Source organism: Pimephales promelas, chromosome 1 (genome assembly GCF_988280905.1).
Source record: "Pimephales promelas chromosome 1, fPimPro1.hap1.1, whole genome shotgun sequence".
In the NCBI taxonomy this organism is placed as follows: Eukaryota; Metazoa; Chordata; class Actinopteri; order Cypriniformes; family Leuciscidae; genus Pimephales; species Pimephales promelas.
The window spans coordinates 45724186-45744268 of NC_142769.1; the positions used below are offsets into that span (position 1 = coordinate 45724186).

At 37.8% G+C, this 20083-nt stretch overlaps 3 protein-coding genes across 6 annotated transcripts in view; all 3 read right to left on the bottom strand.

Moving 5' to 3' along the window:
* The window catches only part of rgs12a (regulator of G protein signaling 12a), a 43762-nt gene extending 39171 nt beyond the window's left edge, over positions 1 to 4591 (bottom strand). For both annotated transcript variants that reach the window (XM_039659507.2, XM_039659506.2), the window contains exons 1-2: positions 3719 to 4591; positions 882 to 2789 (exon numbers count right to left, since the gene is read on the bottom strand). In XM_039659507.2, the coding sequence (XP_039515441.2) occupies positions 882 to 2681 (1800 nt within the window). In that variant the 5' untranslated portion in view covers positions 2682 to 2789; positions 3719 to 4591. The remainder of the gene's footprint in view (positions 1 to 881; positions 2790 to 3718) is intronic.
* A 144-nt stretch (positions 4592 to 4735) lies between these two features.
* msantd1 (Myb/SANT-like DNA-binding domain containing 1) lies at positions 4736 to 10865 on the bottom strand. Of its 2 annotated transcripts, none has more exons than XM_089130263.1 (3): positions 10358 to 10865; positions 6002 to 6276; positions 4736 to 5922 (listed from the first exon to the last, which is right to left on the bottom strand). In XM_089130263.1, exons 1-3 carry the CDS (start codon positions 10616 to 10618, stop codon positions 5634 to 5636), a joined length of 825 nt encoding a protein of 274 aa, XP_088986389.1. In that variant the 5' UTR covers positions 10619 to 10865; the 3' UTR covers positions 4736 to 5633. The 2 variants fall into 2 exon arrangements, with proteins under 2 accessions (XP_088986389.1, XP_039514495.1); XM_039658561.2 differs by having other exon boundaries at positions 6002 to 6280; positions 10362 to 10863.
* Positions 10866 to 13332: 2467 nt separating this feature from the next.
* Positions 13333 to 20083, bottom strand: part of dtx4a (deltex 4, E3 ubiquitin ligase a) — a 28291-nt gene continuing 21540 nt past the window's right edge. For both annotated transcript variants that reach the window (XM_039659555.2, XM_089130272.1), the window contains 4 exons: positions 18242 to 18303; positions 17803 to 18123; positions 17531 to 17620; positions 13333 to 15203 (listed from right to left, as the gene is read on the bottom strand). In XM_039659555.2, coding sequence (XP_039515489.2) covers positions 14976 to 15203; positions 17531 to 17620; positions 17803 to 18123; positions 18242 to 18303 — 701 coding nt within the window. In that variant the 3' untranslated portion in view covers positions 13333 to 14975. The remainder of the gene's footprint in view (positions 15204 to 17530; positions 17621 to 17802; positions 18124 to 18241; positions 18304 to 20083) is intronic.

Below are 20083 nucleotides of genomic sequence, written 5' to 3' on the forward strand. Positions count from 1 at the left end.
CCAAATTTTATGAAGAGACACGATCGCTTTATATGGTATAGGCTCAGATTTCATTAAAAAGATCTTCATTTGTGTTCCGAAGGTTTGTAACAACATGAGGGTGAGTGATTAATAACAGATGTTTCATTTTTGTGTGAACTAATCCTTTAAGGTTAATGCTATTTTTAAGATTCATTCATACGTAGTCCTCAAACCGTATTCACTTTTTTGCATTCACAATTGTGGACTCAGGTGTGATCCTAATTTTTATTTATTATAAATGTTATATCACTGTCTTCGATAAAGTTTTGTCTATCCATTTATGGTGTTTTCTTTTATTTTGGGCGTATTTTTGAATTTATTTACTTCAAAACGTACCATATTTTCTATGTAAATTATGCTTATTTTCATGTTTTGTTTTTTAACTACATTAAAATATCATTCCAATAAGTTATTAGAGCTAAAACCTAAAGACGAAGTGACTTTGCTGTCACCTGGTGTCTTATTTTGGCTTATTTTAGAATGCTCTAAATTACAGTTTTTCCCATTCATTTTTTATGGGTGCCCATTTTTGACCCAAATAAAAGATTAAGAAGTTTTTTGTTTTTTTTCACCCATTAACATTGTAGAATTGAGTCAAAAAAAATGTGTGTGTTCAGGAGGCAAACTTTGGAAAAGAAGCCAAGTCTTGTACCGCTCAGATCAAGGGAAGTATTTTTTTTTTTTTAAATAAATCAAAACTATTTTGCCCATATTTGTCCAGAATATGGTTTTAGGGTTAAGGTTTATGCAAATTAAACGACCACCTATCAACGACCAGGCAAATCGCTCTTTAGTTTTTTTATACAGTGTAATAATAAAACACATTCAAAGATGAAGTCATCAGAGATTCTCTTTCTGACCTTGTTTTCCCCGTCCTTATGCTTGGCTGCGCTACTGAAGAACCTGGTCGTCAGCTCAAGCTCCGGGGTGAAGTTCATTCTCTGAAGATGTTTGAGATCTTCTAGCGGTTTGTATCTGAGAGTTGGAATTTGTTCCATAGCAGGCGGCAGGAAGCTACCTTTACTTTTGGGCTCATCGTTGTCCCTATCCAACAAGCATTCCATGCTGTTAGGACGAGACTTCTGCCAGCGAGCTTTTAAGCCAATGGACGGTCTGCGTTGACTGGTTCTCTGTTTAGGTGGCAAGTTGGCTTGCATATTAAGAGGAAGAGGAGTAAAAGCTGAACCATCCACCTTGGCCGTGACACTTGATTGAGTCGCAGGTTGAGCAGCTCCTGTTAGCGGTTCAGACAAAAGGCACCTGCATTCTGGTTTGAGGAGTGCGCTGTTCCTGTGTTGGGAATAATATGGTGGTGGATTGGGAATGTTTGGAGATGTGAAGCTCCACTGGCCAGTCAGACTGTCTCTATCCTCTGGAGAAGCAATTCCGATCCCACTGTCGCTGCCGCTGTTCCGTGGATTTTGTTCGTCTGGATTTTCGCTCTCGAGTTTCACTCTCAGTTTTTCAATATAGTCTCCAATGTCAGTATAGAGAACGGACACAAAGTGTGAAATCGAGTGTGGAGTTTGAGGAAACTCCAAACATCCTTGAGTGTCTGGATCAGGAGTGCAGGGCATACCAAAGTGTCTCATGATACTTTGGTGCTCCTGGTGGTTGTAAAGCTCTGGATCAATGAAAAAGACATGGCATAATGCCTTCAGGGTGCTCGTCTGTGTCCCAACGTCAATATTTTTGGTCGAATCAACCGAAACAAGGCCAAAGAACCTGCTGTCTTCCGTGCAAATGATGCAAAGTGCCAGGTTTTCCGCTGGGTAAGATGCCAGAACGATGTCTCGGTCATCACAAAGCTGAATGCAGCTGCATTTGACCCTCATCATGACCAATGAATGGGTCTTCTGCTCAATACCAATCTGACTGATGCATTCACGAATGGCTTGCAACGCCTCCTCCTCAGATTGTGACGTTTCTAGCTCCAGTTCCATGGAGTTGATGTATCCCACAATCATTGAAACGTTTAGGATGCTGGAATCGGATACAAAGTCATTCTGACTCTGAAGGTCTGAAAACACAGAATCCTCGCTCACGACTCGAGATGCGTCATCCTGTGAGAGACTATCAATGTGGCTTTTGGATCTATGCTGCTGCAACCAATAAGACATATCTGGCTCAGACAAAGGTCTTTGTTTTTTCTGCTTGTCTTGATGGGCGGTGCCCTGATCGGAAATCTCAAAGACGGTGTCAAAACTTCCAACTGACTGAAGCATTGGCTCCCTCATGTCCATGCTGTTGAGATTAGCAGGGAAGGGGTCCTTTTTTCCAGGATTGAGCCATGGTAGTTTACTCTTACTCTGACAACCCAGCTCCTCGTCACTGGAGCAGGAGGCCATGGGCGGCCTGTCAACAGATGTGACCAGCAAACACAGTGACCGTAATGACGTACCGATTAGCTTCACCACAACCTCATGTGATGCCTCAGACACATCTGTATCATTCACACGCAAGATGCGGTCCCCAGGTCGCAGTCCGACACTGTACGCCGGACTTCCTTTTATTATTCCTTGCAGAACACATGGTGCTTGGCCGGCAATTGTAAATCCGTAGCCAGCTCTGCCACGCTCCATCTCCACCCTGCGAACCGCCGGGCTGGTGGGACGGTCCAAAAGTCTCATTGTCGACTCAGCTGGCTTCAGAACTCTCATTTCGGTGATGAAATTCACAATATTAGCACTTTGTACAGGTATATCAGTTTCTTTCAGATCCAATTCCAACCATGAAAAATCATCTTGGAGCACTGCTAAGGGTCAGACCTGAGGGGAGTAATGTGACTGAGGTTAGCACAGACGAGACTTGTCAATGAAACACAATATTACACAATATACACAATATAGTTATAAGAAACACAATATATATGTACAGTACAACAATATATGTACAACAAGAACAGCAGACTTAAAAGAGTGGCCTAAAGGGAGACTATTTTTAACACATCTGTTTCCTTGTATTTTTATTATTTGGAGGGTAAACTGTAAAGAGTTAATGAAAGGTGAAAAATCTTTGATATTCCTGTCATACCATATAAAATTATATTACAGATTATATAATATATAATCTGTAATATAATTTTATATGATCTGTAATATAATTTTATATGGTATGACAGGAATATCAAAGATTTTTCACCTTTCATTAACTCTTTACATACATATATATATATATATATATATATATATATGTGTGTGTGTGTGTGTGTGTGTGTGTGTGTGTGTGTCTTGCTATTCAATTATTTTGAACAATTATCTACTCGTATTGAGACTGCATGTGTGTGTTTTTTATTTAGACTCATTTACAAATATTTTTTTAATGTATGGTATATTTTATTACATAAAACATAGTTTATAAATAGGGCCTATCCATTGTTTTTCTTTTTTATATCTGTAATAACGCAAGACTTCAGTAAACCAGTAAACATTAAGTTGCTTTAATCGTACTTTTTTCATATATTTGCCGAAATGAGAATGAAAAACGTGAATGACACTTTTATAAAAGAACAGACAGATAAGTTAACGTATAAGGTTAAGCATACTCAGTCGATACAGCTCTCTGGTGTAACGTAACTTCATTGCCAAACACTTTTCATTCACGGTAAGAGTAAACAAACTTGGGTTTCAAGCGCACCTCTTTCACCTAACGTTTAAGTAACATATCTGTTAAAAACAAATGTTTGCACCGGGCTTACCTGTTTTTAATACCAATGTTTTTCTTCGTTTATTTCGGAACTCCGTTCGCGCGACTGACTTAAACCACTGCCATTCACTATTGTTGGGAATACAAAGCGTCATTCTCTTGTCGCTATGGCACCGTAACGTTTGCAAAATGATATCAGCTTTCTCATTGGTCAACAGACACGTCAATCATGTCTGATATTCAAACATTTGCGGCGATCTCATTGGCAGTTGGAAAACCCATGCACGCACGCAGTCAGTTTTTGCTTTTACTGTAGTAGTGTTTGCGGTCTACTTGTAATATATTATATACTGGTGCGCTGCTCGTCAGTAAATTCATTTAATACGATTAATTTGATGATAGGAATTAACGTACATATATTCAATAGCATACATTGACATAAGTATTACACACAGCGTTATTTCATGTAAACTATGGCAAGATTACAAACGGCGAGGTCAAAGTTGCATTCAGGCGGTGAAATCTTCCTGATATACGGTTATTTGACCAGTTGAAGTGGATTTTTTAAATATTAGTTTCTTCTATTCGTGGTACCACACCCAAGCCACTGAGCACTAACGCCTTTCCTCTTATCAACAGGGACCTTTTATGAACGCCTGACAGGTCAATTCATCACAGACGAAAAAGGGAGGTGTTGTTGAAATTTATATTTGTTCTCCGTTTGCATAACGTAATGTTACATGCTCTATTTGGAGCACAGCAGAAAGGATTATCTATCTTGTCTTCACATTAAGAAGATGAATTCAAGAGCATGTGGTGGTGCATTAACCATTATAATGTTTGGGTGCCAGTCAGGTTCAATCTATCTGACCACTTTTAGGAGTGTATAAGGTAAAGCGACAAAACAAGGACATCCAAGATGATTTAAAAAGTAGGTTTTAAAAAAATCTAGCCTAGTTTAAAATGCATGTGACAGGTTCTTAAAAAGTAACATACATAATGCAGGTGTATGGTATGCTACTCTAAACTCAGACTTTGATTTGGCAGATAATATATGTGTGTGTCTGTGTGAATGTTTATTCCAACATAAATCAACATTTATTAATTTATTAATGAAGAAATACATTTTGAGTCAGATAGTTTGAATAAGGTGTGGATAAACAGTAATTTCTTCACAAATCTGCTTGGGTAGCTTAGGCTACATCTATGGAAGCTTGTTTCCGCCACAGAATGAAAAATAAAAAAGGTAATTGCGACTTTTTATCTCACAATTCTGACTTTATTTCTCAGAATTGCGAGATATAAAGTCGCAATTGCGAGATATAGTCAGGATTGCGAGATATAAAGTCAGAATTGCATGATATAAAGTCGCAATTGCGTGTTATAAAGTCAGAATTGCAAGATATAAAGTCAGAATTGCGTGTTGTAAAGTCAGAATTGTAAGATATAAAATATTCTAAAGGGGAAAAAAGTTATTCTTTGCAATTGCAAGTTTATATCTCGCAATTCTGAGAAAAGAAGTCAGAATTTCGACATATAAACTCGCAATTTTGTGTCATTAAGGCAGAATTGCGAGATGCGACTTTATATCACGCAATTCTGACTTCATATCACACAATTCTGACTTTGTATCACGCAATTCTGACTTTATATCTCACAATTCTGACTTTACAACACACAACTGTGACTTATTTCTACCAATTCCTACTTCATATCTCGCAATTGTGAGACAAAAAGTCGCAATTATTATTATTATTTTATTTTTTTTTTGATTCATTGGCGGAAACAAGCTTCCATATACATCTGTCCACATTTTTGAATATCATATTCATTGTAGAAGACTTAAAAGCACTTAAACAGGTCTAAAATGTACCGCTAACTAGTTGGTTATAGTTTTTATATTTAGTATAGCAACGCCTCCTCTGCAAAGGCAAAAAAAAGGTCCTTATTCCGTATCTGAGGTCGTGTCACTCAGGTGTGTGTGTTCCTAAACTCTTTGGGACTGGTGGGATGGGCCAGGAAGGGGCAGGCTGAGCAGGAATCATCTTCTCCAAGAGGTTCATCATTCTCTCCTGAAGCTGGAGGCTCTGCACCTGCAGGAAGTTTTGCTGATGCATGACGCGGCGGACTTCGTGACATGCCTCCTCAACGGCATGGCTTATCCTGCGTTGTTCCTGCAGCATTGCATCCATGACACGCAGCTTCTTTCGCCGCAGTGACACACTTGACAGCCTCCGCCTCTTACGTGGTTGTGACCTGAAGATGGACAGACATGCAGTTATAGTGCCATGATTATGATTCGGAAATGAATCTGTGATCTGATCAAACATGTTACCTTGTTTCAAAAGAACTTCCAGAGTTGTCTGTTAGGACTTCATCCTCGTCGTTGATGTCTCTCTCCTCTGAGGAACCAGTGTACTCTGGTAGAAACCCACTTGGGGGAGCTGACGGGGGCACAGAAGACTCGATTTGGGAGGTGGAGGGGCCAGACGTCGAGAGGCTTGGTGGGCTCATATGGGCATGCTCTGGTACCTTTGACAAGATCCTCTCAATGGATTTGTAGTATGGCCAGTCAGGTATAGCATTCCCACCATTTGCTGTGTACTTCAGCTTCCTGTTAGAAAAGAATGTTAAACCATTGTTTTGCAAAGTACTTAAAATCGAACAAAAGTTGCGATAGTCTTTTCTTTCCTATTGTGACATAGATATCTGAGTGAAACGGCTTCTTGAACAGCAAAAAAATGTATGACGGAACTTTACACATTAAAGAGTCACAAAACGCTATTTATTGTTTAAATTTCTTTCTTTTTTAAAAGACCAAACTTGAAAGGTGAGACTTTGTTTAATATCAAAAGTATCCGAAAAGTAACCTGGTCTGTCCTGTCTGTCAGTCCGCGATGTATTTTTCACTGCATGCGAACTTGGTGTGTGTGTGAGAGAGAGCAGCTAGCTTGTCGGACATAGCAACAGTAACTAAGGGGTTTCAGGTCTTTGAGAATGGTCAATTATGCCATATCCTCCTTACCCTTGATTTCTGGTTTTACTTCCTTACAAACCATGGAAACATCAAAGACTTTAATATACTGGCGAGCAACTGTTTGGAGACCTTTATCGACAGAAAACTAATCATTGTTATAGCTCAAAACAGTTAGTCTTATTGTTTAAATCTCTTGTTTTGTTAATTTACTGCAAGTAACATGTTTGTACCAGACAACACTATTTTATCACGTGGCTAACATTTGTAGTAACAGTAATACAGCTTTCTCCACAGTCCACACTCATTCACAGCGTCATCAAGCTACTACTTTGTTAATATGAATAAGCGTTTTTTTTTCTCACTTTTTTTATTGAATTTTAAGAATTACCATTTCAGTCAGGGGTACAATGAATAAACAAAATATACAGATATGAAAAGACAAACAAAGCAGTGACAAACTTCAGTTAAACAAAAATGTGAAAAATGTTTATATACCGACGTCACATTCTGGACGGTAACCATTATGGAGGCACTCGGGTGTAAACAACAGCATGGATTGCACTATTGTGTATTTATGTACTACTACTGAACACATTGTTACAGTAAAAAACACAGAAAAACCCGTGGTAGGTGCGAAATCAAATAGAAAAGGACTTACCAAGCAGGAGAGAGCGCAATATTTTGACAAACCAAAGTTAATAAGTGGTAAAGGTCCGAACGAGCTAGCTTCTCTCGCCTGTAACGTTACTGCAATTCTTCCTTGAGTTAGGACATCATTTTAGATCAAATTCCAATCGGATTTGGAGAGACAGTGTATACATTTACAAATGTAACTTAGCCATAGTCAAAGCTTCATTTGCTACATGACTGATGAGCTTCATGACCATTTTTCAGCAGAAATAATCAGCCAAATTTGCGAGTCCGTTCAGTTCAATGGCATTGTTTATGTTCTGTGCCTCCAAAATGGCCGACTTCCGGATTGGTGACGCGTCGTATCTTAAAGGGATACTCCACTTTTTTGGAAATAGGCTCATTTTACCACTCCCCCAGAGTTAAACACTTGGTTTTTACCGTTTTCGAATGTATTTAGCCGACTTTTTGATATTTAGAAGAATATCAGTAACCAGACAGTTTCTGGTCTCATTGACTTCCGAATCCATAGTATATATTTTTCCTACTATGGAAGTCAATGAGACCAGAAACTGTCTGGTTACTGATATTCTTCTAAATATATATTTAAAAAATCGGTTGAATGGATTTGAAAACGGTAAAACTCAACTGTTTAACTCAGGGGGAGTGGTAAAATGAGCCTATTTCGAAAAAAGTGGAGTATCCCTTTAAGAGAAAGAATCAGAAACGGTAAGTCAGTTATTACCTATGGTTATTACCTATTACTACACTATTCTGGACTAAACATGGATGTTTGGATATAAGCCATGATAGTGACTTTTGATGGGAATTTGTGAGGCTATTGGTTACATTTAAAAGCTATATTATGCAGTTGTAAACACCGATTGTTTAGTGTACTACAATAGTTGAATAGTTCTGTATAAAATGGCCAGTGTAATAGTAACTATTCTTAAATTTTAATAAACTGAATAAAATATAAATGAACTGCGTCATATTTTACATCTCTCTAATCGAATTGAGCATGCAACAAACTACACAGAGAAAATAAAATATGTAGCATTAACCTGTCACGCTTTTGGATATGCTATATTATAATTGCGAACATATTGTAGCCTATATTTGGCCAAATATCTGGCAATGCACAACTGCACACAAAATAATGTATCCACCACTACATTTGTGATGGCACAATAAAGTGATTTCGGTTTGATTCACATTGTTTTGTTTTTGTTTTTGTTTTTAATTGTCTCTAGTCTAGGCTGTTTGGTTACGTTCTTTGTTGCTATTTGAATTCAATATGTAGATCGTGACGTAAAACTGGTACGCGTACGCTATTTTGTTTGTGTCCTCTAAATGTTTTCTAAAAACCGAAAGTCCTTTGTAATTTTCGTCATCACCACAGTCCTCTTTTGTTTGTTTGTAGCTTGATTCTTTGGTCCACGCACACGCAGCAGAGACGAGTGATCAACGCTTGGTAGTGCGCTGCGCATGCGTCGAACGCGTGCAACCATCCTCGCAGTCGCAGCCAGTGGTGTCCGCTTTGAAAGACTACGCCGCCTTCACACTGGCAGTGGGCTATATGCACGCATAAGTTCCGCATTTGACGTAAGGATGCTCGTCCATTTCCGGTTGTGTAGATTAAAGCGGAGGAAAACCGGAGAAAACGGGATTATGGCAGAGTCTTCAATATTTGCTGTCCTCCCGTCTTTGAAACGAAACGTACATACGTTTAGATGTAATTTTATATATAGTTATGTTTATTTAATATAATTTTAAAAAGAAGCATAAACACAACGAGGGGTGTCTGTTTTATCTGTTTTTGTGACTAACGTTTCATTAGTATAACTATGGAGTATAAAATTCAATATACATTCTCGGTATTGCATTGGACTCTATGATCGGCGGAAGTTATCGAGCATCCCTAATGCTTCACCGGAAATAACGCCGTGCATAGAGCCCGTTGAAATCAGCTCCGATGCGGCTGCGAAACGACCGGAAGTCATTCATTTCCTATGGAGATTCGCAGACCGCATGCGAATGGGTCCGAAACGGGTCCGACCGAGTGCGGTGCGAAGAAAATCGTGTCCGTTGGTCATCCGGATGCGTTCAAAAATTTGAACTCTTGCGAAAAGCTACGGACGGTTCCTATCCGACAATTCCAGCGGAAGTTGAGCGTTGCTATGGTACTGATAAACAAACCTGAATTATTAACTTTTAATAAAATAAATATTAATTTTATAACGATAATTTGTGATGTCATTTTTTATTTTCATGACTTTCTAACGTTTATAAGGGCAGTTAATACAATTAAATTGAAGGTAGACATTGAACTATTGACCACTATATCACATTTTTTAGCCGACCTGACATGTCAACGTCCTGAGCAACTTTCCTCACGCAGCATAACCCTCATCAGAGAGATCATACAGAATCAAACTTTAATCTCTCCGCCATTTTTGTTCTACCCGCGTCCGACGCTTTTCACTGTGTAGTACGACGTCCGTTGGGAACGTATTGCGTATTACGGAGCTGATTTCAACTGCCAGTGTGAAGGCAGCGTGACGCAGACTTGCGAAGACTGAGTTTAAGTGTTACTTAAACTACCCAGATATCAGACTGACATTGAATCAACGTGGAAATATGACATCGAAACAACGTTGATCTGACATTGTTTTGCTCATCAAATTAACGTTGAACCAATGTCAGACGCGTCATTCTTTCAAAACTAACGGAAAATCAACTTGAAATCAACGCGTTGTTTCAACGTTATGAAAGCAAACCAATTTTCGATTTTCATTTAGCTTTGAAGAATGCCGCGTCTGACGTTGGTTCAACGTTAATTCGATGAGCAAAATCAACGTTGTTTCAATGTCATGAGAGACGTCGTTTCCACGTTGATTCAATGTCAGTTTGCTGTCTGGGTAAGTTTATCTGAACATTTATCTAATAGTCAATTTATTTAAAAATGTCTACAGCTTACTGAGTTGTAAGAGTAGACACTTGTAGTGATAACCAGATTATTGAAAATTATTTTTTAAAAGTCTTTTAAAGCCTTTCATAGATAGATAGAGAGATAGAGTGTACTTGCCTGTATTGGAAAGTCATGTTGGTAATCTTCATCTTAATCTCCTCCCTGTGTCGCTGTTCGCCAGTTAAGTCATAAAGTTGCTTAGCCATTGTCTCGTAGATCTTAGCATTGCGCTTAGCCTTCTTTAGCTCTGCCACATACTCTTCCCAAATGTACACAAGAGCTTTCATCTCGGAATCCGTCCAGTTACGAGCTCTCCTGTGCTTCTCGCTTGAGCCCGGCACAGTGTAACTAAAGCAGAGGTCCTCGGAGGCCATTTTATGAACAGATTAAATATCTTTGCACTGAGAGAAAACCAAGCTTAAATCCTAAACCTGAACAGTCTGTTTTCCAGGCCTTACTTTGCTTTCTCAAGCATGTGCTTGTGTGTGCTAGAGACAGGCCTTTGCTGCCCTTCCCCCCATGCTTAGTTAAGAGGCCTCAAAATGGCACCTCGAGGGCTGGAGCAATCGCTTTAAAAGCTTTTAAAGAGGGAAGTTCGTCAGCATGATGTCAAGTTACCCTGGCAACAGTCTGCTAAGGCCCTCCTCTTCTAGACAAACCCTTCCCCTTCTCCTCTACTCTTTTGTCTCTGTCACTCTGCAGCAAAAAGCTTTTAGCTGAAAGCCAACAAAAGTGGGTCGGGCAGGCTGAAAATCTGCATGTGAAATACGACTCCTCTGGGGACTGGAAAACGGCAGAGTGTGCTGTTGCCAAGGCAACAGCTCTATCCCCAGACCACTTAGTCTGAGCGTTTATGAGCTTAAAAGCTTTTAATAGAGAAGAAGCTCGACTAATGTTGCAGAGAAAGTGCATTTGCACCTAATATAATGCCTTTAAAACTACAGGATAACTGATGTATTGAAACAAAAATGATGTTGTTTACGTGTCACACAGACTGATTTGGCTTTAAACTCAGTCGCAGGGCTCTAAAAAGGTTTTGGAAACATGCACATAAATATTGCATGCTTGTTACTGCTTTAAACTAGTTTAGGTTAAAGTAATTACTCCTCTGGCCCTGTGCCCTTTTTACCACAGTCCATTTGCCCCCAAACACTTCCCCCTCTCCGACCTCTAGAGTGTTTCAGATTATGTCCTCTATCACGGACAACAGGGGGTCTCGGATAGGACATTGGGGGTAGTGCTATTGGGGGAGGGTGTATCTTGTGCATTCTTTGACAGATTACCAGCTGAGTTGACACACGTGCAAGTGCTTCTTTATGGCTAACTCAGTGTTAACCACATTATGAGCTTCACCCATCTGTCTAGAGACGCATCACCTTCACATTCAACTTCACTCTGTTTTGAGATATTCCAGTCCGAGATGAGCACAGATCTCATTCAGTGTTCTTCTGAGCATAAGAAAATATGCAAGAAATGTTATACTGTTCTCTGTGCAAGTAACTATTGAGTGGGCTGGACGATAGTTGATATAATGTTGATTTATTTGAACATTTGTATAGATAGATAGATAGATAGATAGCTACGGTAGATAGATAGATAGATAGATAGATAGATAGATAGATAGATAGATAGATAGATAGATAGATAGATAGATAGATAGATAGATAGATAGATAGATAGATAGATAGATAGATAAACGATAAATATATAGACAGATAGATAGCTATGGTAGCTAGCTAGCTAACTAGCTAGACAGACAGACAGATAGAAAAACAGATAAATAGACAGACAGCTGATAGATAGAGACAGATATATAGACAGACAGATAGATAAATAGATCAACAGATATAAAGATGGATAGATAGATAGATAGATAGATAGATAGATAGATAGATAGATAGATAGATAGATAGATAGATAGATATATAGATAGACAGACATGATATATAGAGACAGATACATGGACAGACGGATAGATAAATAGAACAACAGATAGATAGATAGATAGATAGATAGATAGATAGATAGATAGATAGATAGATAGATAGATAGATAGATAGATAGATAGATAGATAGATAGATAGATAGATAGATAAACGATAAATATATAGACAGATAGATAGCTATGGTAGCTAGCTAGCTAACTAGCTAGACAGACAGACAGATAGAAAAACAGATAAATAGACAGACAGATGATAGATAGAGACAGATATATAGACAGACAGATAGATAAATAGATCAACAGATATAAAGATGGATAGATAGATAGATAGATAGATAGATAGATAGATAGATAGATAGATAGATAGATAGATAGACAGACGATAGATATATAGACAGACAGACAGATGATATATAGAGACAGATACATGGACAGACAGATAGATAAATAGAACAACAGACAGATAGATAGATAGATAGATAGATAGATAGATAGATAGATAGATAGATAGATAGATAGATAGATAGATAGATAGATAGATAGATAGATAGATCGCTCGATCGATCTGATCTGATCTGATCTGATCCAGAGTAATGTAATGTAGAACATTAAGAGCATTAATTATCAGACAGGATCTTCTGCCTGTAGAGGAAATGACCTGGTCTTAAGAGGGACCAGATGGTCGGTTAATTTGTGTGATGTTCAAATTTTAATTCAGAGAGAGAGAGCAGCCCTTTTGCCATATTAATAGTTTCTGTCTAGTGCATATTTTGGGCTTTTTTGAGAATACTGGTGTAAAAACTACCAACAGTTTTGTCTAGTAGTAATACAGGTTTTTTGGACATTTCGAGAACTATGCAAAATAATTGTTTATATTGTCCATATTAAATTAATATAATTAAGATATTTTAGATATATTGGTACTGGATCGGTCATAAGCCACAAGGTAATTGCACCAGGAGTGTATATCATGCCTGTTATTTTGATTTTGGTTTATAAAACTTTTAGTTAAACATCGCCCCCTGCTGAGTATGATATTTAGTGCCAGAATGACATTAGTAAACTACGTTAAAGGCTCACATTTCGGTTGAGATAACAAAACAAGAACTGCAGCCAGACTGAAAGGAAAATAAATCCAAACCAGCATTTGCTTTTCTTGAGTACCTTTAATATTTATTCAGTATTCCAGCAGCTATTTAATATGCAAGAGTTGTTTTGTACATTTTATATTATACAGCAACATTAGTTCTCCTAGCTCCATTCTCTGTCTTCACAGTTTTCTGTCCTGGCAGCGATGCCATTTCCATTTTTCTCCATAGCAACTATCATGAGGAACTTGGCTGGACAATAAATCAAATCATACAAGTGCAATAAAAGAAATTAAAAACTTCACAGTGGAAAAAAAAAACTATTAGCTTATAAGAAAAAAGTTAAAGTATATTATATAAAAAAAAATGATACAAGAAAAATAATTACTCATTTACTTCCACAACATGCTTTTGGATGCAGGGGGAAAAATAATTGTGTACATAAAACACATACATACAGCACATCAACTATAAATGTAAGCTTACACATTTGCATGTACATACATGCAGACGTTTCGTCAACAGCTTTGTAAACAGGTCCACCATAGACCTACAGAGTACCGACCAGAAAGGCAACCGGAGACAGTTTGTCCACAGGATTGAACTTCAACAGAATTAACATGGTAGGTTAGTTGCTCTTAGTAGCCATTTAAAAGGCTAACACCTTCAGCTTTGGAGAATCTAAATCTTATTGGTTCCTAAACCGATGATGTCACAATAAAACACCATAATTGAGCTTGGCTCAGTTTCACACAGTCCCTGTTTGGAACTCTCCGACAGTAACTTCAATCACAAAAGAAACAAGTTAATATTTTCACTAAATTTGTGCGTCGTCCGTCCATTGGCCGCCAGTTTCAACGTTTCTTTAATACTGATTTAACGATGCAGTTTCAGTTGAATGTCTCTCTCTCTCTCTGTCCCTGGAAAGAGATTGGTTCCCATCCCAAAACGAATGACAAAACAGGTTTCTCGTTTCGACAATATAAAATAATGTAAGAGATACAATAAAATAAGTACAAATATAAGTGGTTAATGTAAATACTGCAAACATCTCAAACTATGTTGTCAAATAAATACCATGGTAATTACTGGAATGTATATGCTAACAAGTGCCACTATGGGGCAGTAAACATTCACGTTCCGGCATCTAAAACTGCAACTGGAGCTTCAAAGTTGGCAACGAGCGGCGGCCTCGGTTGCACCAAGGATGTAATCGCCTCTGTGCCAAATGATACAACTACATGCACAGAAGTACCTTTGTTTTGCGTATCCTTCACAGAACTAATACATTATATGGTGGAGAAGACACCGGCATCTACGTCTGCAACCCACTAGCGACAAAATCGCACTGTACAAATCGAGTTTTTGTGGGGAGGACGTTAACGGGTCCCGTGAAAGATAACGGCACAGTGCAATGTTGTTTGTTAACTACAGTTCTTGCAGCTGGCCGTCCCACTTCTGACAGGCTCGTACAGTTTCTTTAGCAGTAGAAGGGCTATTATTGTCACTGAAAAAAAAAACAAAAAACGTTGAGCGATGATGACTTATAAACCTTTCAGAGTTCTTAAACTTCGTTTTGTTTTTCGTTTTTTGATTTCGAAAGTGTCTCAGGCATTCTGAGAAACAAGAGCTGGGAATTGAATTCAGATTTGGCAACACTAACACAAAAAACATCCAGTCTTTGTCGTCCGACTTGAATGTTCAGTCCCTCAGACACTCTTCCTCAGTGATGCCTTGCGCCCTCAGCTCCTCCAGGACGTTGTCAAGGTGGCCGGAGTCTGGGTAACCGTGGCCGGTCAGGTTGGAGCCGAACTCGGTTTTGTGATGCACCTCGTTCCAAATGACCGTATCCGTCTCTCCTGTAGTGCTGGATGTGCCCACCGAAAAGATGAGCCGACGGTCCCAAGCAACCAGCAGCAGTTTCAGCACCTTCAAGAGCAGGGATTGATTAGAATAAAAGCTGAAAAACCTTACATTTAAGGTTGAATTGGAATATGTACATTAAAGAGTACCTATTATGCCCTTCTACAAAGTCTTAATTTTGAATAGTAGAATAGGTTTATATGGGGCCTTATAAGCACCCTTCTATATGGTTGTATTTGAGGGGCTCTGTAGTGCACCCCTTTTCACCTACAGTAACCATTTTTCCTACACTTATAGATCTCATCACGCCAAATAACTTTCACACTCTAAGTCATAAGATTCACCCAACAGGAAGTCAGCTATTATGGGTTGTTTGAAAAACACATGCTCTGGAATTTGATAAACTCCTAGGCGATTCATCTGATCACCATCAAACTCAGTCAGCATGAAGCCAAGACATTGAGGAGGCTAAATTGCGAGCAAATTTTTTATATCACGAAAGGTTAGGCCGTGGCGGGGCAAGACATTTATGGCGAAAAAAGGGAAACCGGAAGTGTGAATCATTATTTGAATCAAGCACTGAATTTAACTACTGCTCCAAAGGGCTTCATACAATTTCTTAATTATTTTTTTTATAATTAATGCATTATGGGCAAGTTAAATATATGCAGATTTTGTGTTATCTGGTTGAAATAAAGAAAGAAAATCAAATGTAATACATAGTACAACCACTTGATAGAAGCAAAGGCCTATTTTTAATGGAGTTGAGAAAAGTCTTGTTGCTGAGAACAGTGATTTCAGACATAATTAATTATTTTTTATTACCCATTGCATTTTTGTGCGTGTGTGCTGTGCGCGTATATATATACAGTCAGTGACAGAAAGTAGTATGTATGTATGTATATATATATATATATACTACTTTCTATCACTGACTGTTTAGATTTGGCTTTTTTGTAAACTAACTGGTAAACAGGCTCCAATGTATCCTTTGATCTCACTCTGCCTCTGTGTGTGTGAGTCTATTTTATACTTTTGATGGTTTACATTTTAACCATTTCATTGCTGTTTGATTCCCCCTGCATTACAGGATAAGAAATCCCTAAGGATTTAGGACAGGGATCGAAAACGCTTGTCCTGGAGTGCCACTGTCCTGCAGAGTTTAGCTCCAACCCTGCAAAAAAAAAAAACTCACCTGCCTGTAGCCTTAAGCCCTTTTCGGACGTTTCTCATGGTGACATAATGTATTTTCAAAATGTATGTGATTTTATTGCCATCTGAATTCAGAATATCAGTGTTTTGCTCCAACCACCTGCATAAAAATCCCAACTTTTTTTGGGTCACCAAGGTCATGTGATAATTGAAATTGCCTTCCGAATCCACATCTCTGAATTTACAAGAAGAGATCACTTTAAAATTCACAGTTTAAATCCTTTTTGACCACTGCAGAGCACCGTACGATAATTGTTGTGCTTCATTGTAATTTGCATGCATTTTACAGATGAACACTTTTATTACTGAAATGCTGAAAGAAAGACTCAAAGAAAACTCAAAGAAAAAAGAACAATAAGGAGAAAGAGAAAAAAAAGCACCTAAACATTTGAAATGGGCCATTATTGTGGCAGCAATACATGCAATACAATTTTGAAATATGTATTATCTACATTTATATACATTAAAAATATAAACCAAGCAGCTTTATGTTTACCTCGTGTAAATAAGAGGTTGCATTAACTAATTTTTTGCTAATTAAAATAAGTCAGAAAACCATTTCAACTATATGCTTCTATAAGTATATAACTAAATAATAAATAGGACATTATTTTGGGACAGCAGACCATCATGCAACGAGTTCCCAGGTATGTAGGATCACAGAACTCGCTCTTCCACGTGAATAAATCACCATCCGAAAGCAAGAGGTGCCATGCACATTGATTTTTTTTACAGACGTCCACATTAGAGACAATTACCATTGGAGTAGGGCTTTAGTAATCCTGAAGACATTGATTAGCATGTTCAGGTGTGTTTGATTAGGGTTGGAGCTAAACTCTTCAGGACAACGGCACTCCAGGACCGACGTTGCCTATCCCAGATTAGTTTTAATGACAATATAATACAGTTTATTTGTAGTGCATTGATAACATTGTTTTACAAAATTAAATTATTAATGAGTTTAATAAAAATATATATTTTCTAAAACTTAAGATAAATACTTCTGGACTTCCTGGGCCATGAAACTTTGACTTGGCATGACTTGGTAACTTTACAGACCTTTCATGCTCAAACATCAACAATACACACACAAAAACAAGTTGAAAAAAAGCATAATAGGTCCACTTTAATTAATAGCAGTAGATGAATGAGATTGCGTTTGGGAATGTCTGGACACTCACCAGGCGGCCTTTCTCACTGTCAGGGAGGTAGCAGTGTCTTGGAAATCCACGAGCTGTGAAGGGTTTCCCAGGGTTGGGATGCTCTGGGCCCTAAAACAATCATAGACCGAGCCGTTTAGACCTACATTGTAGTTATATAACCTATGCATGCAGTTATATAACACTGCAGCAGTGCAATATACGATGTAGGTGGCACAAACGCCAATATGAATGGATGCTCTGGACACTGCAGGGGTTTTTAACGAGCTCACTTGTAAGTGAGTGACTCTTACCTGAATGCCAGGGGGTATGTTGTAGATAATCCGGATGGTTTTGCAGTCAGGGTGTCCAGGAAGGGAGTGAGGAATGACGTGGTATTCCATCTTGCCCGGTGGCTGGTTGCCGGTTTTAACACCGTAGATGGTTTTGCAGGTGGGACACTGAAGGCTGCCGTCTTTGTTGCCGTTGTTGTACATGGCCACCAGGCACTGCAGGTGGTACTGATGTCCACACTGAGACAGACGACCAACAGACTCTGCCCGAGATATGCCACCGACACCTGGCCCTTTATAGCCAGATGGACCACAGAGAGACTCCATACAGATAGTGCAGTCCTAAGAAATATACATATAGAAAGAGAACAAGAAAACAATTAGTTTAATTCAGTTTAGTTAATCTAATGATATATATTATATCTTAATTATAATTAAAAATATCAGTCATGTTTGTCACCTCCTCAGGTGGGTTGCGGACTTTCTGGAGATATCTTCTAACAACTTCTTCTGAAGTTCTACCTGCTCAAATGAAAGAAAAGTACGTTTAAACAAATGAGGATTTAGATAATCTGTCACACATTTTATTATTATGTATTATATATTGTTCATACATGCATAGACTACTGGTCAAAAGTTTGTTATTATACGTACAGTAGTGTCACCAAAGCTGCATTTATTTGATCAAAAATACAATAAAACCAGCAATTTTGTGAAATATTCTTACACTATTATTTAAAATGACTGTTTTATATTTTAATATATTTTGAAATGTAATGTATTCTTATTATGGCAAAAGCTGAATTTTCAGCATCATTACAGTCTTCACTGTCTCAATCTCTCTCATAGATTATACACATTCACACATATTTACAAACATAAAAGTTTGTAAATATGTGTGAATGTGTATAATCTATGTATATGAATGTATATATATACATATATACATAAATTACATACACACATACATATATTAGTGCTGTCAAACCAATTAATCATGATTAATCACCTCGAACAAAATTTAGTTTAAATTAAATAAACACATATACATATATTAGCGCTGTCAAACCAATTAATCACGATTAATCCCCTCGAACAAAATTTTGTGTTATTATATATATATATATAATAACACAAAATTTTGTTCGAGGGGATTAATCGTGATTAATTGGTTTGACAGCGCTAATATATGTATATGTGTTTATTTAATTTAAACTAAATTTTGTTCGTATATATGTATATATATATATATATATATATATATATATATTTACAAACTTTTATGTTCGAAGCAATAATTGGTTTGATGGCCCTATAATATATATATATATATACTATAGTATATATATATATATATATATCATATATATACACACTATAGTATAATATATATATACACTATAGTATATACTACAGTGTATATACTGTATATATATATATATATATATATATATATATACACTATAGTATATACTAGGGGTTTCACAACTACTGATTTTTGCTAGTCGACTAGTTTTGCATAACAGTCGACGACTAGTCGACTAATCGTTAAATGGTTTATTCTAGGGGTGTGCGACAACACGAATAGTAAATGTCTCCACGATCTGCTTTTGAAGAAATATGGTAGTAGTAGTATCGTGTTACAGTGCATTCTATCAGTTCTGGCGCCTCTCATCTGTACAACGCGACGTAGCCTACACATCACATGTTAAGGAATAGGTACGGGACACTGCAATTCACAAAAGTTCATTGTTTGCATAAGTCTTGCCGGTTAAACATTTAATTCACGCGCTGTTCTAACGTGCGCTTTCCTGAGCGCGCGGCATATCCCCGACGCTCACAGGCATTAGAAGCCTGTCAAACAGCGCTGGACTAAGTTATCTTTCAAGTCTTATTATGCTAATACTGTTAAATACACACAATTTTTACATAAACAGAATTGGTTATGTCTAAAGTGCAGCCTCCCCATATAGAAAGTGAAAGCAAACATTTGAGAGAAAATCTGGTGCTAATATGCGTCTATATTAAACACGTCGCGTGCTGGTCTAAAAGCGAGAGCAGTACTCGTATTTTCCGCACTATAAAGCGCACTTAAAAGCCTTTAATTTTCTCAATCCGGCCTTTTCTCAAGCTTTATAATCCGGAGCACATTATATATGGATCAATTGCTCGCGCTCGTGTCCATCTTATGCCCGCTTTGTCACACGGCCAGTTCAACCTCGTATAAAATATCTCCCGCTCACGAGCGCTCTCTCTAACACACACACGAACAGACACTGCTGTCAGCAGGCTGCGAATGTAA

Coding starts and splice junctions, on each gene's coding strand:
- msantd1 (XM_089130263.1), bottom strand. CDS start 10,618: ATGGCCTCCGAGGACCTCTGCTTTAGTTACACTGTGCCGGGCTCAAGC. Junction 6,277..10,357: donor TGACTTTCCAATACAGGCAA/GTACACTCTATC, acceptor TCTAACAGGAAG/CTGAAGTACACAGCAAATGG. Junction 5,923..6,001: donor GGAAGTTCTTTTGAAACAAG/GTAACATGTTTG, acceptor GTCCATCTTCAG/GTCACAACCACGTAAGAGGC.